At 40.7% G+C, this 24,748-nt stretch overlaps 1 protein-coding gene across 1 annotated transcript in view; it reads left to right on the top strand.

Annotated features, from left to right (window-relative positions):
* LOC103802483 (thrombospondin type-1 domain-containing protein 7B-like) overlaps positions 1–24,748 on the top strand; it is a gene marked incomplete at both ends in the record, with an annotated part of 77,789 nt that overhangs the window by 28,132 nt on the left and 24,909 nt on the right. Inside the window, 2 exons of the mRNA XM_009074963.1 lie at positions 2,931–3,086; positions 4,771–4,968. Of these exons, the coding sequence (XP_009073211.1) occupies positions 2,931–3,086; positions 4,771–4,968 (354 nt within the window). The remainder of the gene's footprint in view (positions 1–2,930; positions 3,087–4,770; positions 4,969–24,748) is intronic.

Here is a 24,748-nt window from a genome sequence, read left to right on the forward strand (position 1 = left end):
AGAGACAATAACAAAATCAGAATGCTGTCCAGTAAGTAAAGACACTCCTAGCAGCTGTGTTTATTTATCATGGGCATCAGGTCTTTTTCCTGGACAAGACATCCCCAGCCAGGCTATCTGTGCCATTTGGAGGCTGCAGTGTGTGAGAATTTTGGCATTTGAAAGGTTCACGGAAAAAAACTGCCTTATACATAACTTAAAAAAAGTAAAACAAAATCAGAATGCTGTCCAGTAAGTAAAGACACTCCTAGCAGCTGTGTTTATTTATCATGGGCATCAGGTCTTTTTCCTGGACAAGACATCCCCAGCCAGGCTATCTGTGCCATTTGGAGGCTGCAGTGTGTGAGAATTTTGGCATTTGAAAGGTTCACGGAAAAAAACTGCCTTATACATAACTTAAAAAAAGTAATAATTAGAAAAGTTGTTAGAGTGTGCAGGAATAGCAATAGGAGAATCACATCAAGCTCTGAAATAAAATGGATGGAAGTCAGAGTTTTTAATCGAATGGCTGATGAAGGACTGAAACTCAGTTTTAAAGAGGACTCTGCTGGTTCATCTAGTCACTCAGTCTATCATGCTGGAAAGTTTGGGTCTCTATACCTGCCTGGTATTGGAAAAGGATGGTATTGTATGTGCATTAATTAATGCAGCTTGTTTCTTTTTGCACTTGTCTTACTCCTGAGGACTTTGACTGGAGGATTTCAGTCAGTGTAGAGTGAGTATAAGCTGGCACAGGCCCAGAATGTATTGGGATATTAGATTAGAATAGTATTTACCTTTTATAGAATATATAGAACTACTGAAGAAAGTGAGCAAACAAGCAGTTTTATTCCAGTGACAAGTAGGATGTAGGTGCTGGGAAAAGAGCTTCCAATGCTAGAATTAAATAGGGCATTGCCCCAAGGGAGGAAGAGGAGCAGGGAGGTGATTGCAGGGAGAGGAAGGCAGGGATTTCCTTCAGAATAAGGTGAAGACTTCCATGAATCTGGGAGAGCTGGGGTAGGCTCAGCCTACCAACAAAAACTTGCCCCTTTAACTTTCTATGATCCATTTATCTTCTTTTTCTTTCATCCAAATTCACTGTAAAGCATCCTTGGGCACATTGCTTGGTTTTCAAGACAGGAGAACCATCCTGCCTTTCCTAGTTGCTTCCACATTTAAATAGTTAAATTCACTGTAGAAGCAATCTAAAAATAAGTGAGGAGGAAAAAGTCATGGCTAACAATGACACCTTGAGTTGGAGCAGAGTAGGACTGGACTTTATTCCTTGGGTTGACCATCTGCACTCAGTTTTATTTTGTTTTGTTTCTTCAAATGAACTCTCAAAAACTGATAGAGTTCTGCAGAGCTTGATGCTGAAAGGCAGGTCAAGCCATGCATGAGGCTTGGTAAAATAAATGCTCTTATCCTTAAAACTCGAATATTTATCTCATTCTGTCTGTCACTTCACTTGCAAGGTCTCTAGAAAAGGTCTCTTTATGTGAACATTCAGGTGAATTGAATTTATGCCACCTTGTAATCTCTAAATGAACATGTCAAAGGCCTTACAGTGTCTCAGAAATGATTCAGAGAGTGGTCTTTTTTTACTAATATATTATCTTTTGACTTGGAATTAAATCACATCTGTTGTTTAATCCTGGTATTCTGATGAGCTGGAGTCATGAGCACTGATACTGGTCTGAAGTCTCAGCTTCAAGATGTGCAAATGAAAATTTATTGGAATTTTGAGCACTGAAGTCTTGTGCTTTAAAGAAAAATAGTTGTGTTTTTCTTCAAATGATTCATTTTAAAGAAAATGGTAGAATATCAGAAAAAGAAAAGATTACTCATATATTGGGCATGTTTTCCTGAATTCTTTTCAAATCAATTCCATGCATGGAAGCAAAGAAAAACAGACATTAAAAATAAAAATGAGGATAAAACAAACTCAGTAGCTATAAAAATTAATGAAGTCTTGGTAATACCATGGCAAAGTAAACTCAAACAAGCCTGTGCCTTTTGAAAGACTGCTTTGATATTGATTTATCTAAAGAGACAGCCAAATTCAGCCCATAATGTAATTAAAATGCAATATCATATAATGACTCAGAAGATAGATTTGAGAGTCTTTCGCCTTCTTTTCCTTCCTCCCTCTGCCCCGAATAAAAAGGTGAGAGAAGTTAATTGAAACTAGAAATCTCTTATGATAAATGAAAATACAAAGGGAGTCAACTTTTCAAATGTATTGTCAGTATCAACTAAACTGATACTTGTCAGAGTCTGGAGTCAGATCATTTCTGGGATAGGGGATTGGAGAGTGCAGGCAACTCAATAAGTGTCTTACTTCCCAGGCAGGGAAGATGCTTTCTGTATGTGTCTGTGTAGAAGCAACTGAGAGCTCTACTCAATTTTTTTGGAAGCAGATGGAGAAAATTCAAAGGTCTGGAACTTGCATCTATAATCCAGAGGTTGCAGTGCCCCTGCAGGGGATGGAGGGATTGCCCTGTGCTTGAGTTTTAATCACCTGCCTCTGTCCAGCACCTGCCTCAATTGCAGCATGAGCTGTTTAGATTTCCTTCTTAGATGTCTTTCTCTTCAATCTGGTGTAAAACATCTCCCTGGCCATAAACGTGGGGGATTAGATTATGGTTTGTTGCTCCAGCATTGATGAAAATCAGCATTGAATCTAGTTTTAAAGCACCTGCTTACTACTGAGCATAGTCTCAATTGGCCTGCTAAATATGGCCCATTTAGATAAAACTTGAAGTGCCTTGTTGAACACGGGATTAACTTTTTTGCTTTTGGGAGATAAGACCCTGAAAAATCACTGCATTTTTTTGTGCATCCTGGAAAACTAAGGTCAGCAATGAACTCCATAGGGCTGTGTGTTGGTCAGGGCAAAGTTACAGCCTCGCTTTTCTTTTTGCCTTTGTTTCTTTTTTTCCTCTTAGTTGCTAGACCAGTTGATGGGAAGCTTTGCCAGGGTCCTGCACCCTCCACCTCTGAGGTGTGTCACCTGCCATGCCCAGCTGAGTGTGTGGTGTCCTCCTGGTCGGCGTGGGGTCCCTGTCTGCACGAGAACTGCCAGCACCGCCACGGAGGACGAGGTGAGAACTGCCCTTGTGTGTTGCTTTGTGCAGCACTGGGGGAGCTACAGCAGGTAATGGAATATTACAATAACATTGCAAAACCAGTGGTGTCAAATTCTACATCGGGAGCTTAATGTATTTTTTTTTTCCTGAATTAATCTAACGTGGGATGAAGCTTTTAGATGTGTGTAGTGGAACATGACCTTTAAAAGCTTTTTGCAGTTGTTCGTTGGAGAAATAAAAAAGAGGAAAAGATAAGATTTTTCAACCTGATTCAGATCCTTTTATCCTGCACTGAACTTGTAAAAAAGGAGGGTTTCTTAGGCTAGCAGCTGCAGACTACCCTAGTGCCAGGCTGTCCCTCTCTGATCCCCCTTGGAAGTCTTGCTGCGTTCCTGGGTGAGACTGGAATGTGTTGGGACTGAGGTGCATCCCACAGGCCTGAAATCTGGAGTTAGGCTGACCCAAGAGGTTGTTCTCATTGTTCTGGTTTGGTTTAAATTCCTGGAAGAAGAGTATACAAGTATAATTTAACTTCCACTGGATCTTAATTGACTGCTGTACTTATTTGTTGGTGCAACACATCAAGATTCCTTGCAGAGCCTTTTCTAAGGCTCTGAGGTGGAAAGATGACTCTTGGAGTTCATGTCAGGGAATGGATATTATTGTTTGGCAATTACACTTCTCTGGAAACTGCATGAGTTTGTGAAGTGATTTGAGCTGGTTAGAAGTTTTCAAACTGAATAAAAGAAATAATGAAAAAATATGTTTAAATATAAATATTTGCAAAAGCATTTCATGTTTAAATTGTTTTGAATAATTTCTTTTTGCTCATTAGAGAACTGTGGAAGTTTGGTCTGTTATATTCTCTGGAATGTTTTATTTTTGATTTTCTTTTCTGTTTCATAGCCAAAGCACTTCCACATGGCCTCTAGTAATGCTGTGTGTTTGCCCCTGCTCTGAGGCTGTCAGAAGAAAACCCACCATGTGTTTGACTGCCTTTCTCTCAAAATTCTGTGTCATTTACATAACAGAACACGGTGAAAGATACTTGTGCATTAGTTCTGCATTTTATACAGCAACCTGACTTTTGGTTTTATTCAGAAGGAGGTAGATTATGTAATCAATTCTATGATTATTTCTGTAACCTTTTTCTTCCACTTTACATTTGAATCTTCCAGTTTAATAGGATGTCATTTCAAAGAGGTCTGATATGCATTATGTATCAGAAAACCTTGCACCTTCATAAAGCAGAATACTAATTTCTTAGTAAACTGCTCTGCTGTGTCTCAAAACAAGTCTTTTCGTTAGTGGATTCCCAGGCAGAATATAGATGTCCTTTATATCTTCAGTTCCTTAACTATTCCTCTCTTTTTATCTTAATGTTATTGCATTAATATATGCATCACTGGTAAATGTCTGGATTTTGACATGTGTGTTTCTAGCTAACGCTGATGAAAGGGAAAAAGAAATGTGAAACATGTGGGTTGCTGGAATTCTTTACTCACTGTCAGATTGTGCATCCCTAGGCTGTGGGCACATACAGCCTAGTGCTGTCCCAGTCAATCCAGTCTGTAAATGCTGTACTCTTGTTTGTCTTTATATCCCCCAGTTCCACATGCCCTATATAGTCCTCTTGCTACTAGATTATTGCATAAATATTTTTGCTGCTTGCCAGTTAATTCCGTTCTGCCTTTTCCAGGCTTTAGGATGAGACACAGACAAGTGATTGTGGATCCTGTGGGCACCCAGGCAGGTTGTCCTCACTTGGTTGAATCTATTCCTTGTGAAGACCCAGTGTGTTACGAGTGGAATGTGTCAGAAGGAATGTGTGTGCCTGACCATGGAGAATGTGGCCCCGGGCGCCGCATCCTGAAAGCTGTCTGCAAGAGCCAGAAAGGTAAGTGGTGGTGTGGGCCTAAAAGCCCTGTGGATTTTTGTGCCTCCTCCTAACATGACATTCTGCTGCAGAGCATTTGTGAATATTTACAATAGCTCCTTACTGAGTTTTTATGCCACTTTCAGATTTTTGAGTTGACTGTGTTGCTCATGAGAACCTAGTGCTGATAGGACCTGGGATTTTGCTTGGAGCCTTCTCTTCTATCACCAGTATAGAATCACAGAATATACGGAGTTGGAAGGGACCTTTGAGGATCATGTAGTCCAACTCCTGTCCCTGCACAGGACAGCCCTGAGAATCACACTCTGTGCCTGAGAGCATTGTCCAAACTCCTCTTGAGCTCTGTCTGGCTTAGGGCTGTGACAGCTTCCCTGGGGAGCTGTTCCAGTGCCCAAACACCCTCTTGGGGAAGAACCATTTTCCAATATCCAGCCTAAATCTCCCCTGGCACTTCAGACCATTCCCTCAGGTTCTGTCACTGGTTGCCAGAGAGAAGAGGTCAGTGCCTGCCCCTCCACTTCCCCCCATGAGGAAGTTGTATAAAATGATGAGATCTCCCCTCAGTCTCCTCTTCTCCAGGCTGAGCAGACCAAGTGACCTCAGCCACTCCTCACATGGCTTCCCCTCCAAGGCCCTTTACCACCTTCATTGTACAGGTCACGTGCTGTTATTGCTGGCATTATTGCCACAGAAGTGGGATACCAATGGCCTGGTTCTCCCTAGAATCCTTCTTGCACATCATCTGCTAAAGTAGAGCTGTCACTGAGGTCAGCAGCACTGTGGGCATTCAGAACATTAACCCAGGCTCTGGCATTTCTGCTATCCTCAGTTTTTACTGCATGGTCTGAATGTTTAGCTTGTTGCAGTAACCCTGTTACAGTCATGAGAAGGGATGCTTGGTTGTGCTGCCAAAATTAATACAAGACTAAGATGTAAATGAAATGATTGTACCAAGTAATCCTTCACTTGGCAGCAGTTTGAGACCTACAGAGTGTTCAGTGTACATGTTGTTAATAATGAATAAGTACATTTTTATATGACGTTTACAAACAACCAGCAAGATCTTATTTCTTGTGTATGGTTTGAGCCTCAGCCAAAAGTTTCATTTCTTGATAAGGTCAGCGTTGTCAGATCTTTAGATTCAATTACATGGAGCACAATTTTGCAGTCCTTAGTCACAGTGAGACTGTGCTATCATCTCAAAAGTGGCAAAATTGTGCAACTTTAGAGCCTGACATTATATCTGAAATGGAGAATTCTTCTTTTACATGGTGCTGAGACTGATCACAGGAAACAATTTCAGGTTGATAACGAGAGGTTAATTGGCAAGAGGTTAAAATGGTGTGTCAGTTACAAGGCATTAGAACCTGACAGAAAGAAGTGATGTCTGCTTTGTCTGAAGAGCTGATTCTGCTGAAATAAATTTAAATCTGGGTGCTTTTCTTGTACATTTGTGAAAAAATGTTCAGCTGTTATAAAATGACACAGCTAGAATATAGTGGAGAGCAAAGAGCTGACTCTGAATTTTGTCTGAGTGGTCTCTACTGATGTGTGATCATAACTCTAAGTCTAGGCCTGCAGTGATGTGTGCAGATGGAGGGTGGTATTGCTAAGGAGCACTGTGTACTTCCCACTGTTAAAACTGTGCCAACATCCACTTCTATGGACCAATGTGTGACTGGGAAGAAAACCATAATCCATGGCAGATAGGCACAGAGAACAGTTTGAACAGGGATCTATGATCCTTCAGTAGCCTCTTCTTCACTCAGTTCTTCAACAAGGTCTCACAATACTCTTTTCATTTCAATTACTCTGTGCACGTTGTCTTTACAAAAAAAAATACGTCAGGACATTCTTCCCATCCCACCACCCCGAGGCAAACATTGTCCCTAGACGTGATTGGTGTCTGGTTATAACTGAGAAGGTTTCACAAGGAAATATCCAGATCACTAGTCAAGTGAGAAGCATTGCTTAATACTGCTTTGAAGCCCTTCTGAATTTTCAGGATAAGTCTGGAAGAATCCTTAAAGTAGAACTTGGAAAAACTATAAAATTATTTCTTCTCTCAATCAAGTAACGTTAGTTGATTCGCTCGTAACCTTATTTCCTTTGGTAATGTTCTCTTAGCTAGATTTCCTTTGCGAAAAGTAGTCTTTTTTTGGCTGAAAGTTGGAGTAAGTGTCAGACTTGCATAATGTGTTTTACCTGGAATAGCTGGTTAGCTGGGAGTAGGAGGCCAGGAGGGAGTCGTGTGAAACTGAGATGTATCAATTACAGGTAAAATAGCACAAGGCCTGTGCTCATGCTTAGCATTGTACACGTGTTCAATATTCTGTGCAAGTAACAGCCCTGCTGAAAGCATTTAGGGTAGCTGCATTATGTGCTGGTATTTTCATTTACTTAAGCATCTTTTGTAGAATTGAACTCTGTCTCTTAAAATCCAGTCTTTTATCCAGTTATTCTGCCATTCGTGCCTGGCATTGTTGCTCAGTATTCCCACTGAATGCTGAAAGGGATTTAAAAAAATTGCATTTTTTATGTTAATGTCAAATGTTAAATGACAAAATCCAGTGTATCATCATCTTGACAACAGTTCATTTGGACCTGGAGTATGTTGATTTGGATGCACTGGGTCTTCTCTGTATCTCTGCCTGCAAGATACCTTTTTTTTAAATTTCATATAAATGCCAGACTTCTTGGCATGATGCTTTCCTCTTCTTGCTGCATTGTGTTGATTCACCTCTCTTTAGAAGAGGCTGATCTCTGTGCTGTTTCTGTCAACCATGCTGCAGGAGAGCTTGGCATCACAGCTTCTTGCCCTTGCCCACCTTCTCCCCTCCCTCTATCCATAATGTGGCTGAACATGTGTCCTTCACCAGCCTGTGCTCTTCTGGGTAATGCTGGGCTGTTGTGTGCTGCTCTCTATGCCTCAGAGACATGAGACCTTTCTCCTGAGGACACTTTTTACTTGCTAGAAATGAGTTTTAATTACACTGACTGCAGCAGAAGGGAACTGGCTGTGTTTTTTGGTTCTCTCTCCCATGGCTGAGGATTTGCTGCTGTGGCTAACTAACCTCTATCTCCAACTGAAACCTCCTCTTTGGAGCTGCTGTGGTGTCCTTTCTTTCCATGCTAAAAAAAGCTATCCTTTCTGTTGAGAAGACTTTGTGGTGCTGACCCAGGTAACAAACTGCTGCTGGCCTGAGCAACTCAGGAGCAAGTCACAGGTGAGTCTGTCTCTGATTTGCAGGGTTTCTCTGAAGACTTCCCTGTCAAGGTAATATCTTGTTATAAGGACTTGTATGGATTTCAGTGATGTAGCACTGAAGTCAGTCTAGATGTACAAAAACTTGTTTCTCGAATAGGTTAATGCAGGGGGTCCATAATGGAGAGGCATTTATAGGGCACATACTACATACAGCAGTTTTTCGTGGAGTAGCTGGAGTCTGTAATTTGTGATTTGCAGCACTTAACCCAGATGAGGAGGAATGAGAACATCATAATATTCTCATTACTTCATCATTGCTGAGTGTCTGCTCCCACCTAGTACTGTCTCTAGTCTCTGCTAGTAAGTTACTGCACATGAATATGACACATATGAGATACTCTTAGTGTCTGGTCCTTATCCCTCAAGTGTTCCTCTTCTGTACCAACAAAATACAGTAGTGTAATCAATCTAATGACATTAAATAATGTGTAGAAATGCAGTGAAATAATGCATAGAATGGAAAAATACCTCTAATGCATACTTCTTCCAAACTAAATTTTTCAGCAAAGTGTTTTTTATTTAGCTAGTGAAGGGTAAAGGATATTTTTGGCGAAGTCTGTGAAGCCGAAAGAGTAGTATAGGAAAATTGATGATTATACTGAAAATTGGATTGCGTGTCATTGGGCACATGGATCTATAATTCAGATCAAAGAATTTATTAGAAAACTTTTCTCATATTCACAGACAACTCAAGAATTATGTGATGTTTTTCATGGATTTGGTGTTTTCAGTTGTTCAACAAGGAATTGAATAATCTCAAGGAATTGAGTTATCAGCAATGAATTGAGTAATGTTTGTAATGTATTCTTGATCAGATAGTTGCAAGTATTTGACGTTTGATTTTGGGCAGTCTTGATTAGAACCGACAAACATTGCTCTGCGTTGACCAGATGAAAATAACTCTGAAAATTTTCCGGTTCATTTGTTGCTCCTTAAGTGTTGCTGTTCAGTAGATGAACAAAACACAAACATGATCAAAACTTCCATTTTATATTGCATTTGTGCAGTAGCCAAAATTAATTGTATTTCATTTTTTGAAGACAATGAGCAAAATCATCTTTTGTGTACTATGTTTCTTCTGTCTTTGTGAGAGCTGCAAGCACCTTGAATATGATGAGTCAAGGGGAATTCTGTGTCGTAGCAGTGTGCAGAACACTGCAGATAATGTTAAACAGCAGGACTTGGCTCAGGGTCAGCAGGTAGAACCTCTGGCCAGAGAGGAGGTGTTGTGCCTTCATAGGTTATTTCATGGTTATTTGATTTAGGTGCTAAGAAATACATATCAACATGCATTTTAACATTATAAATGTTGTCGGGTTCATTCTGATGGAGAAATTTGGGCACCCTTTTTATTGTTGTTTTCCATATTTATTTTAGGCATCATTAATAATAGACAATCAGACTGAAACCAGACAAATGTTGAAAGAAATGAGGATTTTTAGGAGTGCCTGTGAACAGAGTAATCATTATGGTAAGGAGTACCACCTAACAGCATATGCAATGGGAACTGGAACAATAAATTTGTAAAGTAACAAGAATGACTCATAAAAGTAACAATTCATTTTCCAGGCATTTTGTAAATGTTTCTGACAATACCCTAAACAAATTCTCACCTATTAGCAGTGCTCTTGAATAGATTGTGAAGTGTTATTATTCAGAATCATACCCACAAGTCGTCAGTCTATTTTGTTGTAATTCCCATGTCATAATTTATTAATTTGCTTTTGCTTATTCAGATTCCTACCAGAAGGACTATTAGTAGCAAAGATGATTTCTCTGACAGTGAACAGCATAGTGTCTCAGTAATCAAAAATAGGGAATAATTCACACCCAAAGGCTTAATTGTTTTATTCAGAAGGTTTAATGCAAAGGTTGTGTGATTTTGCTGGATTCAGGCTCTTTTACTGTACTCCTGGTTAACAAATCTAATCACAGCTCCAAAGCTGCTGACTATTTGCCTTTCTATACTGTCAGCTTGGTGTCAGGGTTTCTTTGTTTTGTGGGTGTTAAAATTCATAGAATCATAGGATAGTTTGGGTTGGAAGGGACCTTAAGGATAATCTCATTCCAAACACACACATCCATGGACATGGGTGCCACCCTCTAGATCAGGTTGTTCAGGGCTCCTTCCAACCTGGCAATCCAAAATTGTGGAGTTGTCTTCCTTTTTGAGGACAGTAGTTCTAACAGTGCCAAATAATCTCTCCATTCCTTATTTGTGAACATTCCATGCAGTGTAGGGAGATGCAGGTGCTGAGTGCAGAGGGGCCCAGAAGAACTCTGCTGTCTCTTCTCCTGTAGTACCCAAAGGACTGTTCCTGGGACCTGTCACAAAAGCACCATCTTCAGCAGCTCCTGCCTCACCCAGTGCTCCCAGGCACTTTGGAGGTGTCTGTGCACCCTTCCCAGCCATCTCTGATGAATAGTATCAGGCACGTCCTGGCGTCCCCATTCTGCCCAGATAGTAGCTTAGAAATAAACTTTTCTAAAATTCTGCTGTCATAGCTGTTATGGTGGCAGCTGTTATGGTTATGGTTTTCTTTAAGCTTTCTCCATGGAATAAGCTGCTGGCTTCAAGCTGCAAGAGTTATCTCAGCTAGGAGCAGCACCCATTTCCTGAGCCTTGAGGCTGCATGAGCAGCTGGAACAAATCCTTATGGAGTAAAAAATCAGTCACTTTTAGATCAGAAGTGTGATACCAGTGGAAAAAACCCAAACCAAATCCCCCCAAATGGCAAGATGTATTTGCAGAGGTTGGTGAATAGAAGGAGCACACAAAATAAGGGTCTTCACCAAACTTTTAGGCCTATTGCTTCTTTTGCCTTTGAGCAGAAAACCTTTCTGCTGGTGCTGGTGCTGCTGTTGTGGCTGTACTGGAAAGAGTAACTTCAGCAGAGTAGTTTTGCTTGATTTTTCTGTGCCATCTCTTTGGTTCTAGGCAATTGGTATCTAGGACATGGCACTTGACAAGAAGACAAGAGGATTTTTGTATTTACGTGTTCATAAGTTCACCGAAAAAGTACATGCTTGGGTTGAAATAGGTCTATTCCCAAATTTCTGTTCCATCCAACAGTTTTACTTGTAAGACTGGAGAACAGTATTTCAGCGTCAAAAATGTTTGCTTTCAGCATTTTTTAGATTAAATGATTAATGTTTGCTTTTTTCTTTTTGTAAATGAGCTAGGCAAAGTATTAAACAAAATTAAAAAATCAAAATATTTTAGTAGAGATTGTTAACATAAAAGCAAAAGATTCCTTTCAGATTAAACAAACATTTTGCTTTATCTTGAAACTACTTTTTTCCTAAATCCTCCCCCCTGTCTCTCTTCAGACTACTTTAAACAGTTAGAATTTTTTCTTCCTTTTTCCTTTTTATTTCTTTTTTTCTTCTTTTTTTTTGCTTGGTTCAGTGCCCAAACAGAAATCCATTATTCACATGGCTCGACTGACAGAGCAGACACTGAAATCCTGTTGGAATTCAAGCGAGGAGTAAAGGAAAGTAAGGTAATCAAAGCAGTGTTATTTTAAGATCCAATATAGTGTTCTGCCACAGGTTGACAGTGAAGCTCTGCACTTAGAGAAACTGAAGACACTTTGGGGGTAGAATATTGACAATGGTGTGCTCAGTTACCTGTCTGTGCTTCCAGGTCAATCACAATGTGTCCTGTGGTCCCTGAGAGTCCACAGAGACAGTCTGTGATGAGTGCTGTGCACAGTGTCATGAGAGGCAGGAGCATCCCCACCAGCTCTGCTGGAGCCCTCCAGAAGGAAGGGGCTGCAAGGAGAGATGATGGCTGGTTTCATTCCTGTTTGAGAGCATGAAGAGGTGTTGTAGAGAGGTAGAGCATGGTCTCTTCTGCTCTCCCTGCAATGAGGGGACTAGAGGGAATGGTCAGAAGCTGAGACAGGGGAGTTTCAGATAGATGTTAGAAAAGTTTTTTCACTGTTAGGGTGTTCAGGCACTGGAATAGGTTGCCAAGGGAGGTGGTGGAGTCACCATCCCTGGAATTTTTTAAGAGGTCCCTGGATTTGCTGCTGGAGGATATTGTTTAGGGATTAGAGCAGAGTTACAGGTTAATGGTTGGACTTGATAACCTTAGAGGTCTCCTCCAACCTTGATGATTCTATGATTCCATGAAGGTAGCAGTGATCTGGCAAGTCCTGTTTTTAACATGAATCACAGGATCACTTAGGTTGGAAAAGACCTCTAAGATCATTGAGTCCAATCTCAGCAATGTCAAGTTCTTACCTGGGCAGAATTAATGAGTTTTCATTTTGCAATGGGTTAATGATATAGAACTAATTTGCAGCATCTGTTTAATTCCCCAGAGAAAAGATTTACCGTGTTCAGTTTATTGCAAATAAGTTGGAAATAAGTTCTTTCTGACACATCAGAATAAGATCTTAGATCTCTATTGATGAATTCTCTCCAGTGGCACAACACCAGGTCTGATGGCAAATTGAGTTTTTGTTTCTCCTGTAAGAGTAGCATAAGCTTAGATTGTGGTCATTTTTTATTTTAGCAACAGAAACTTTTGGAGATTCAAAGAAGCAGTTTTATTTGTAAAATTAAAATATTTGTTTTCAAGTTAACATGGAAAGGCACCTGTGTTTAATTTGACCTTAACACATGGAGTAATGAAAATCAATTTTTCTTCAGTGATGCTTTTTCCCAGCTCTGCCTGTACATGCTGTATATCACTGAGGGCTCTGATGTACTGAGAGGGGCATGAGGAGAGTGTGCTCTGAGTGATTGGCAGGGAGTGAGAGAATCATGGCTAGCTAAAAGTTAACTAGCTGGTTGATGGATTAGGAGCTGTTTTGTCTCAGCTTCTTAGATCATTGAGGTTCAGAAACACAGACTTCTATGCTGCTTTGGTCAAATTTGTGTGCTGTCAGCATTAGGACAGAGCTGCAATGGGAGTTGTGCCTGAGGAGGGTGTGATTAATACATAGAGTTATGAACTAGTCATGTAATTGCAAACTGGAGGTGAGACAACTTTGCAGCTCTAAGATTTGGAGTCATTTTGTAGGGAATGGTAAAATTATCCAGTTGCTCGACAGACTTGCACATACAATCAATACAATTAAACAGGTACCTGTTCTTCCAAGCCTGCAGGTTCAGTTACCACCATGGGGCTCAGCCTTTTGCATCACATTGCTCATTCCTCCTCTTGGTTCCTGTGTGTATCCCAACCACACCTCGTCACTGCAGCTGCTGATCCCAAACCAGTATGTTTTCCTGACTGTGAGAAACACAAATCCTGGAAAGCAACATGCAAAGCTTTCTAGCAGTCAGGTAGGATCCATATTTCTCGTTTAGTAGCCTTGGTGGAAGGAGGATGTTGCAGTGTAGTAGCAAGGCTGATAAGTATTATGAGTGTTTGAGGAATCCTGAAGTATGGTGTGTGGTTTGCTCAGTAGATTTGAGACCTGTTTTTTTGTGTAGTCATAAAGATTGATGTGCTCTTTGAGCAGGCTGGCTGTTAATGAGCCAGGTGGATTGGGTTTAGCTGCCTCCATCAAGCCTCACCTCCCAGCAGCTGGTATTGTGCCAAATATTTGATGTGTCCTGCTGGAATACCTCCCAGCAGCTGGTACCGTGCCAAATATTTGATGTGTCCTGCTGGAAATATTAAAAAAGGCAAAATCCAGATTGTGCCTTGCTCTAGGACTGGTGCACAGACAATCTGAGGACAGACACTGTCCCGAGATGAAGAGAATTTACTGTATTTGCATCCTCTGCTGAAAGAGATGTCTGCAAAAGAAGCAGAAGATCAGCATTGGGGTAATTTTAAGGTAAGCAGCCGAAAAGTTAGAGCTTTCTTTGCTTAGTCACACTTTGAACAGTTTTTCTTCATTCAAAATTATAGTAAACATATGTTGCACAAGCCAAGGAAGACAGAAACTGAAAAGTCTATAAACAATTCTTGTAGTTTGTGTAAATTTCTGTCTTGAAGTCAGGAATATTGCACTAAAGTACAGGCTGAAATATCTAGTGCTGGAAAGGTGGAAGATTGTGGGCTTGAATTAAGAAGATAAACTCAAGCATACTCTGATTTTCTTTTACTTTTAGTGCAAATGTGTTGCATGATTTCCTGCTAAACTGTGACTGTGCTGTTTCAAATGCTCAGGGTGTGTCTTGTGCCAGTGATCCAGGAGGCAGCTACAGTGAGTATCCAGTGGTAATTTTAGCTCCTTGAATTTGGCAGATGGAGATACAGTGGAGTTGATTAGGTATATCACCAGCTTTTGTCTTTCCTGTGCTTGTCAGTATAATGTATTACAGCTACCTGTGAATTGTTTTTTTTCTCTGCCAGCTAAGCGTGAGCTATGGTCAGTGCAGAATGCCCTCAAATGAAATGCTATGCAAAAATCACAATTCTTTTCAGTATCTAGTGCTCATTTTTGATAGCTAATATCTCTAAAAGATGTTTTTCAAGACTTCAGGGCAGTGTGAAAATGATGAGGGCAAAGGCTGTTTCTTCCCTGGCTGTTTCAGCAGAGAGGAGATGGATTTTCAAAGATCCAGCTCTCACTTGCACTAATGAGAGGGAGCAACAGGTGCTGATGTTTTTTAGAAATTAATCTGAGCTTCAAACACCTGTAGATTTGGAACAGAGGTTCAAGGTAGCTCTTCCAGAAATGGGAATGATAACATTAAAAAAACATAAACATCAGTTAATATGGAAAGATCTGTATTGCCCTTTATGTTTTAAATGTTATGCACTAAGATTGACCTAAGTTGATCTGAGCTTGTGATAAAGGTTACCTAAAGAGCATAGCATGTGTGTGTGACCTGTAGGTCTCTTAGTTTGGTGCAAGAGGTTTGAAGAATTAACTTTTATATACTGGGCTAGTGTAAAAGTGTGCTTTAAAGCTGTTTATTTAGAAACTGGTTCTTAATATCCAGGAAATCTTTATTGGGTTTGATGCTTTCTAACCTTTGAATTATGAGACTGAAATAAGGTTCCTGTGTTGTATTTTATAGCTGTGGAAGTATTTATAGTTAATTTTATAAGTCCAGAAAGAAACTGTATAATAGTTTTATTTAGTTTTGCCTCTGTTGCGGACAAAAATCTGAGGTTGCTTCAGTAAGAAACTAGAAACATATCTGTGAGGACTAATAGGAATTCCTGTTGTCTCAGTGAAGTGGAGCATGAAGCATAAAATACCTGTTTGGCTGTTTTCTTTACACTAAACAACTTCACCTACATGTCAAGTTCATAATCTTTCTGGAGAGTTATTGTATTTCTTAGAGTATACTGATTTAAGAAAAGGGAGATGTGAGCAAAAATAGGATTCCCCTTGATCTGTATTAGGTAGGTTGATGAGAAGCTCTCAAAGGAACTTATGTGATAGGAAGGGGATGGAGGCTGGAAGGATCCACTTGAAAAGTATTGCTAAGGGCAGGATTCTGATCTGTGACACAAAGGTGGCTAAGGTACTAGGATGAGCAGGTGGAAGAGTGACAGTGAGGGTTAATCACATCCATAAGGTTCTGGTTTTTGGGATTAAATAGGTTCCAAAAAGGGTTAAGGATTTCACTGCTTTTCTAATAGTGAAGGAAATATTTAACGTACCTAGATATTTTCCTCACTCCTTGTATATGATTTGGTAACACCTGTATTAAGTCTCAGACACAGTGTCTTGAGGTATATTATGACATCTTTTTATCCTGCTCATCCCAAGTGGAGTCTCCAAGGCATTTTGTGCTTTAGTCCACCCTTGTCAGTTTTGATACACATAAAGGAGCTCTCTGGCAGTGACCACTGGCTATTCATAACATTCACATCGGTGGTATTTTCACCTGGTTTTGATATGGTGCTTTTAGTGCTGCTTTACACAGCTGTAACCTCAAATCTTCCTCAGGGTTTAGTTTCCTACTCAAAATATCTCCTTGAGATACACCAATTCAAAGTTTTTTGCATTAAGACTGTCCTTACACCATTTGTCTTTGACCAGATATTCAAGTCTATGTATATGACACCTCTCACACAAGATTTCTGAAGGATCCTGTAGCTAACTTGCAAGAAATCCCAAAACAGGTTGTGCAGGTGTGAGCACTTAATTTGAGCATCCAAAAATAGGTGAATGGATAAAGTTTCATGCTCTGCATACTTGTAGCATTTGTCCTCTTCTGGACAGTTGTGTTTAACCAGCCTGTGTCCAGCCAGCAAACCTGGCAGAGGCATGTCTTCCCTTCAGTGGTGGCACTGGTTTCTGACTTTCTTCAATGCTTAGTTGGTAGTTCAAGTAAGCATTTGAGTCTAAGAGACCAACCTCTGTCAAATTTCATTTACATTAATGAAAGTTTCAAAATTTTCTGGTATTCAGTAGATACATAAACAGCACGAAGGCAAATCCTGATTTCCTTAGGACACCAGGCTAAAACAAGCCAGAAAATAGTTTTTAATGTATGTGTTATATTTCAAATCCTGAATAGACAGAAAATTGCCCAATTCACAGTTCAAAATTATTTTAGCCAAGACTTTTTTTTTCCCAAGAGAAATAGTCAAAATAGCATAAAAGCTTTAAATTAAACAGGAGTTCATAAGGGTAAAGAAACAACTGGGTGTGTTTTATTGCATTCTGTGTGTGAGGTTTAGTGGGATGGAGTCCAACTTCTATAACTCAGGGAAGGAAAAATGTTTCAAAAAGAAGCCAGTTAAATTCTGTGTGAGGTAGAAATAAGTAAGCCTGATTCTGCAGACAGGAGGCTGAGAGCTGGGAGTGAACATCTGTAAGCAGCAGGGGTGTGTGGGGCTGGGAGCTTCCCTGCACCTCAGCCTGCAGGAGGGATTGGGCTGAGGGAGAGGAGTTATGTGGAGGAGTCAGGGCAGAAGAAAAGGCTGGGAGCAGTCTGCAGCCATGAGGTCTTGGTGCTCTCTGTTCCTCAGACAAGGTGGAGGAGCTGCACCTGAGGTCAGGTGGTGCTTCGTGCTCTGGGTGTCTGCAGCAACCTTCTCCCAAGGTTTAAATAAAGGAATAATTTGAATCTAACTTCAATAGACAGCTTCTCATATTGATCTCTGACCACAGCCCTTTAGTGGAGAAAAAAAGCAGGGCTTTTTTTGGTGTAATTTAATCCTTCCCTGCTGGGTGGCCCTACAGAAGGCTTTTTCTCTAGCTGAAATTCCTCTGGTGCTGCACGTCATGTGCTGGACAGGAGTGATTGCCAGAGCCACCTTTGTACAGTAGTTCTGAAGGCTGTTGAGTGGAAATGAAAGATAAGTCTTGTACTTTCTTTGAGTTTCTTTTTATCAAGCTGTTTATAAAGTGGAGCTGATTTAAAAACAATTTAGTCACTTGTTTTTGAGGTTAATGGATGCTGGAGGGGAAGGCTCCCCCATGTAAAATAAGAAGTTTTGACAAACTTTTAATTAAGAATTTGGGACATGGAAATTTTGGGGTAGTTCTGCACTACTGAGATTTGGCTCTGGGGCATATTGGTGTCTCAGGTTTTTAAGTAAATCTTCCTGTTAATTCTAATTAAGTATTGTAATGCCTGCACTCTTCATTAGGCAGCAATTTGTGATTAGTCAGGTGGTCGAAATGGAAAGAGAAGAACATGGGATGAAACAGGAGAGAAATTGCAGAGCAGGGAAAACAGCCACAGTATGAGACTCCTAAATACTCTTTAACACCCTCCTGTTGGCAGATTTCCCACAGAATTCAGTGTGGGACAGGATTTGATCTGCACACAGATCCTGCCCTGTGTGGAAACACAAGTTCGGCCTCGATTACAGACTTTAGGTCTGAAGTTGTGACAAGAAATGATGCTAAGAACAGCCATATAAAGGGAAAACTTCTAATTGCCCCCAAACTTTGAAGCCAACCTATTATTTTAAGTGTAGATTACATTATCAAATTGTTTATCTCTGAATTGAATCTGGTATTTAATAAATGGGAGCTTTTATGAAATGCTGGAGTGAATGTGAATTAGTGAATCAAGGGAGATTAGCTCTGTGAGGAGATTGAGAACAATTTAAAATTCCATTGTTCAGTGTTTTTCTTTCTGTCTGTATGAAACACGTCTGTAATTGCTTCAAATTAGGTACTGCCTTTGCTTAGAAGAGTTAAACAAGTAACAGGATAAGATGTTTCATGTTTCCTTTCTAAATAAACAGATTGTTCAGTTTGTATCTTTAGGCACTTTGCAAATGTCAGAGCAAAGTTTGTGAAGAGAACATATATATGAGATGGAGTTTCTTTAGCAATGGAATCATCCTGGATTGTTGGGATGTATTGTGCAATTTGAAGTCTGGTCTTCTCATACTGTATAATTTTGGTGGATCTTTTTGCCATGGTTCTTAAAATAGATGCATTATTAAAAAATTTCTGTGGAGACGTGGACTGTAGGCATGAATTTGCTCAGTTCCTTTCTGACAGCTGTGGCCTATGTTCTGCCATCAGTTGCCTGATGGTGTTGCTACCAGTGAACCCTGGTAAATACCCAGCCCAGAAAGAGAGAAAAGGAAACAATGAGCCAACACACCTATGCAGACTAGGGCAGCAGCTCTGCATGCAGATGACAGTATATTTTCCTTTCATATCCCTGAGGAGGGAAAAACGATTCCACAAAGTTAGCTCCTGGCTTGATCCTGTGGCTAGTGGTGTGCTTTGGGGATTCAGGCACTGCATCTGGTGGTAGATGGTTGTAGTTTTGAAAGTGACTCTTCTGGAAGGAGAGAGAGAGTATTTATCTGCCACTAGCTAGGGAGCAGGGAGTTTGCTGGGATTCAGTGAGCCCAGGGTGCTTTGCTGGAGGGACAGAGTCACTTCCAGATGGTGTGAGGTCCATCTGGGTTCTTTTCCTGCTCCTCTGGTAGTGCACCTAAGTCTGTTCCTGATTTGAGGGCTGTTCCATTAGTAACAGGCAAATGTGCATGTGATAAAAACTCCTACAACTATTTTTGTAGTGAAAATGCAGTGACCCAGCAGAACTGGTAAATCCTCATGAACTTAATTGAGTGTTAGGCAGTTCTGTTAGGAAAGGCTCCATCTGTGCTTGAAGCAGGGGGAAGATGGGTCTTGGCTGCGCATAATCCATCGTAGAAACCAGATCTTCTAAGCTGAAATTCCATTTTTCCTTACTTGATGCAAAATTCCCATCACCTCCCCCACCCTGATTTCAGCAGATTTCCCAAGTTTAATACCAAGTCAGCACTGTTTGTTGTACACACTTAGTGCTGTGTCAAAGGAGACTAGAGCCAAGAGGGTGTTTTGTTCTGTTTCATGGTGTTTACAAATAAAGCTGAGTGATTTGGTAACTCTCTTGGAAATGCTCTGAGACTCTAAGTTGGGCAGAGTGCTCCCCTGGCATGCATAGATCTAAAGAGAGCAGTTTCTTGCCTATCAATAAGTATCTTAAGGCCTTTACTTTTAATGCTGTATATGACTTAAATCCCAGGAAAATAATTCCACTAGTGCCGTTCATTTGTATCATTGGAGTCTGCATTAATTCAACCTAGGCTGGGTTTTCTAATACATTATTTATTTAGGTCTTCAAAATGTCTGTGGTGCTGCATGTGGTTGACAGAGCATATTCTTGTTTGTTAATATTATATGGCATCCCGTTTTCCCCAGACGTTTCAATAAATGTATGTCTTCAAATAAAACTGGAATTTTAACAGGCTCTTTTTTTCCCCCTGTTGTAAATATAGCATCCCAGAATCTTAGCTCTGATTTCTCTTCTCTACAACCACCTATTTTAAATAATTCTGGAAAGATCTTTAGTTCTTTTATGTTTGTTGCCTTTTTTTTCCTTTTGTTTTTAAGAAAATGCTTATTTAGGTCTTGATTCTGAACATCTAGCCCAGTTTCTGCCACTGCCCCCCAGGCAATAGAATCTTAGAAAAACCCTTAAATTCAATAAAGGAAAAAAATCCCTGATGTGAAGGGTGGAGCACTGAGCTCATCTTTCCTGACAGCCCACAAGGCTTACAAATCAAAAGACACGAGTGCTGTGTGAGTGAGGGTGAAACAAATGGAATACAATACTTGGAAATGAATGAGTCATGTGAATGAACATTGGCATGTACATCCCCAGCCCCATATTAAGATTAAAGTGAGTTGTCTGCTCCACAATTGCATAATTGCTTCTGTGACTGATTTGGTGCTGCTCCGTAATAAGTAGTGAATACTGTATGCTGACCTGGTTAATGGGATGTTTACTAAATGAATATATTTGTATAGTTTAATAGGAGGATGCTTGGAAAAATTAGCAGGATGAGAAAGAATGGCACAAGAGAGTCATTTTTCAGCGAGTGCTGGGGTTGTGAAGAGGAGGGCAAGGTTGCCTTGTCATTAGCACTTGGGGGCTTGGAGGGTGAGGTTGCATGGGGCTGAGTCCTCTTCTTTTCCCACCACAGGGAGCTCTGTGCCCTGGGCATGTGCATCAGCATGGAGCATCCCTGTCCTGTATCCCTGTGTGAGTGACAGTTTTGGGCTTGGGGTACCCACACTGTGCCTCCCACTGAAGATGCTACCAGTGTGGGGATGTGTGCCAGTGGGAGCAGCTTCCATCCTGAAGCCCTAACAGCTTCATTTTTTCAACTCTCTTCCTTGAATTTAGCTATTTTAAGTACTATGGGCTAAGATAATTATTTCATGAAGTAATATTATCTGCAAATTAACCTTGGATCTCTGCGTAGGTTCAGAAAGAGAGAGATAAGGAGTTTTATCACAAATTGCAGACTTACTGGGTTTAACGTAAAGGCCGTGGCAAGTAATACATTTAAACTGCATTTAAGTAGTAAAGACCAGAATATCAAAGTCTAAAAGCAATAAACATTAATTTATTCAGAAAGTTTTTATATTTTCTTTCTAGTTTATATGTTCTTTTCACACACTGTCATTTAATGAGGTTATATTCTGATTAAAGTAGAAAAATAAAAAAGGAAAATGTTTTATTCCAGCAGATAAAAATGTAGTTTTTAAAATATATCAGCTTGCCCTGCATAGTCTGAGCTGGTTGTGTGATTTCCCCTTGGTTCAGCATGGCTGCTAGACTAGTGGATTTTGGGGGAAAAGTCCCCCTTATATAGAGTTTCAATTGAAATCCATATTTTAATTTTCAGTGACAACTAATACATTTACTGTAATCCCTTCCTAATATTCACTGGCAGTATTCCCAGACATATATTTCTGAAGGTTAAATGGTTTAGGATTTATGTACTGTACTGTGTAGGTGTACTGGGTTTGTGTGTCAAGGGTTTGGTAGCAGGGGGGGCTACTGGGGTGGCTTCTGGGAGAGAAAATTGGGCTGAAGTTAAGCCCAGGAAGAAGGAAGGGGGTGGAGGGAAGGTGTTTTAAGATTTGATTTTATTTCTCATTATCCTAGTAATAAATTAAACTAATCTCCCTGAGTCAAGTCTATTTTGCCCGTGACAGTAACTAGTGAGTGTTCTCTCCTTGCAGCTAACTCATGTCATGAGTCTTTGGGTCTATTTTCTCCCTCCTGCCTAGCTGAGGGCAGGAGCAGCTTTGGAGGGCACCTCGTGCCCAGCCAGGGTCAACACACCACCATAGGTCAGTCTGAATAAGCTGCTAAGTCTATATGGCCACTGCCAGAGACCAGTTTGTAGCTCAGAAACACTCCAGCTGCTGTAGCAGGAAGTTGTGCTGCTTAATGACCTGTTTCTGACGAGCTCAGGGTGAGGTGCTGGCTGGAAAACTGCTTTTGCTGGTTGCAGAGCTCACTTGGGTATCGTTACATAGGGCTGATCCATGTAGTGTAGATCCACCTTCCTGGTGGCTAAAGGTTTTGACTCTGTCCAGAAACACCTTTTATTTTTTTTTAATTTTTTTTTAAATAGGCATGAGTAAGGAGCAGTAATTAAAATAATATTCCACGAGGTTTGCATTTTGGTATGGCAGTGTGATTAAAATTGCATCTGCCTTTTCCTCTCCCTCGGGGACCACTGCGTGCTTTGTGGTTAATGAAGTGGAACGAACACTGTGATCAATATTTATGGTGTCACTGGGCACCTGCAGCTCTTTCAGCCCTTCTTGCACTATGAAGATGGAATGGAGGTTCTTAACTCTGAGCTAATTAATGGCTAACTGCAACTTGATGGGAAGGCTGGAAAGACTGTTCCTGGTACAGTTTCTTATGAGGATCACATGCCACTTGCACAGATCTGCTAGTTTTCATCATTGATCCGACAAAAGTATGAACTTCATTTTCTTCAGTGATGTGCTTTCAGGTCTTTCAGCCATCCTTTGGTGTTTAGGCTCCCCCTGTGCTGGGAACAACTACCCTTGGGATTCCAGATCTTGCCACTGCACACACACAAAAAGACACATATGGATTCTTTCAGCTGAGTTTATAGACTCCTGCCCTACAGCTGTTCTTTTTTTTACATTCCAGCCTGTGCTAAAGTTTCTGTAGCTGCTGGAGATAGCATGTATTTAATTCCAACATGAATGCTGTGGAGTCAGTGCTAGTCTGCACTTTTGCAGCTTACCAGCTTGGGAACTGCTCCCAGCTGTGCCAAAATATTTTTCTACAGCTGCTCGTGGAGCCCACAGACTCTTTTCTGTCCAAATCAGCCCTGCACTACTTTGTTCCACAGTTCTCTTGACCCCTTCAAGGCTTTCCCAAAATAATAATATCATCTTTGAACTCTTGGTGGGTTGGTTCATTGCAAACTTTGCCTGTTCCCTGGCAGTGACAGCGGCTGGAGGCAGTCCAATGTAATTAGTAAGTATTTTGGAGACTTTGCTTTGGCAGCCCTGTTAAATATGTGCAGCGAAAGCAGGATTAGTACAGGGCCTGATTTTTTTTTTTTTTCCTCATTAGGGCATCTCTATGATCTGTAAGCTTATTTAATTGGAAATTAGCCATTCTTATTAACACAGGACATACCCTTTGGTCCAAATCCTGACACTGGATAAACGTATATAGTTTGCACTAAAGAGAAAGAAAATGCATCCATATACTCCAGGGTGGAAATTTGCCCTTTTGTGTCCATCGCAGTTCTCCTAGAGGAGAATTTCATTTTCTGGTAAAGGCAATAAATTTTCACTGCTCAGATAAGTGACTACAGAGGTTCATCATCAGGATTTGAAGAAATAAGCCTCCTAAGAAGATGGATGGTGACAAGGGGAGTAAGAGTTGTTATCCAATCATTTGTCACAGTCCAGAACATTAAGATGTATGGGTAAGACCCCAAAGGTGTGTAGAAGTTCCTTTCTCCCAGCAGTCGGTTGGTGCGTGATAACTTAGCCTGTGCAGTCAGCCAGTATTACTCTGAAAACTCATTCTGTTTGCATCTCTTTGTACACACAGCACATAAGTGGTAACATCTTATGCATTGCTGGGGTGTATTCTACACATCATCCAAATTGTAGCCCCATGACTACTGAAGATAAAGACTGACTTCCCAGGTACTCACATTCCCTCCCTTCTCTCCCTCTACCATCCCACTCCAGATGTTAATATTTCTGCCTGGCATCTTTTGCTGTGATAGTATTCTGCTCTGGGCTTTCTCCAGGGACTTTTCCCTCTGACTGCTTTACTGTGGTTCCTTGCTCTACAGCCATTTCCCTCTAGTTCTTCCCTTGTCTCAAGGCTTCAAAACCACGGAGCAGCCATGGGGTACGGTGTCAGCTAGTGAAAAACTAGATTAAACATTCATGGCTGTAGGAGTGCTTGTTAGCATACATGTATTAATTCAACATTTCCTGCTGGTTTTCAATATGCTGGGAGGTTATGTTGCCACTGAGGTGACTTTTAAGTCCATAGTGGGGGATACATTCCAACTAACTGCTTGAGAGCAGGTAAAAATCTTGCTCTGCTTACCTGATTTCAAAGACACACTTCTCTCCTTATTTTTTCACAAGTGAGTATTCCTCTCTAAACCAAATGTGGTTGAGACCAGATTTCTGAATGATCTTGTTAGATTCTGGTTCTGTAGCTGAGAAAGCTCAAATTCAAGTGCATGTAGGAGAGAGACAACATCATAGTTCATTATGGTAAACTGCTCCCTGCTTTGCTACTTCTTACTGGGAAGTAAGTCATGCAAAGATGAGGTTTGTCTTGTCTCATCTGGGCCTGCCATGGCATAGAATAGCTCAACAGCCTAAATTTGATCATAGCTTGAGAGCTTGGGATCATGCACGGAGTCTTACTATGCTCTGGGAAATCCTCCAGTGTGTCAACTTCATTACATCTGTGTGCACGGGTTAAAATATAGCCCTCACATGTTTTCCCAGCCTGATCTGGTATTTCATGGTCAAAAATCTTAATCAACTCGGTGTCCTTATTCTCCTGCATTTCTCTCTTACAGCTGGCTCAGTAGGATGTACCTGGCCACTGCTGACTTGCAGGCAGAGGATTTTGCTTGACAAGGGTTTAATATTGAAGTGTCAGGCTCAGTCCTCAGTGGTGGCCTGTAAGCCTGTGTAGGTACAGAGATGTGGTGGGGACAGAGTGATGCTCTGGCAAGATCATGATGTTGGTGCACATCTGTGAATAGTGAGGTCGAGTCAGGGTCTGACAGCATTC

Source organism: Acanthisitta chloris, unplaced genomic scaffold (assembly GCF_000695815.1).
Source record: "Acanthisitta chloris isolate BGI_N310 unplaced genomic scaffold, ASM69581v1 scaffold17455, whole genome shotgun sequence".
Classification (NCBI taxonomy): domain Eukaryota; kingdom Metazoa; phylum Chordata; class Aves; order Passeriformes; family Acanthisittidae; genus Acanthisitta; species Acanthisitta chloris.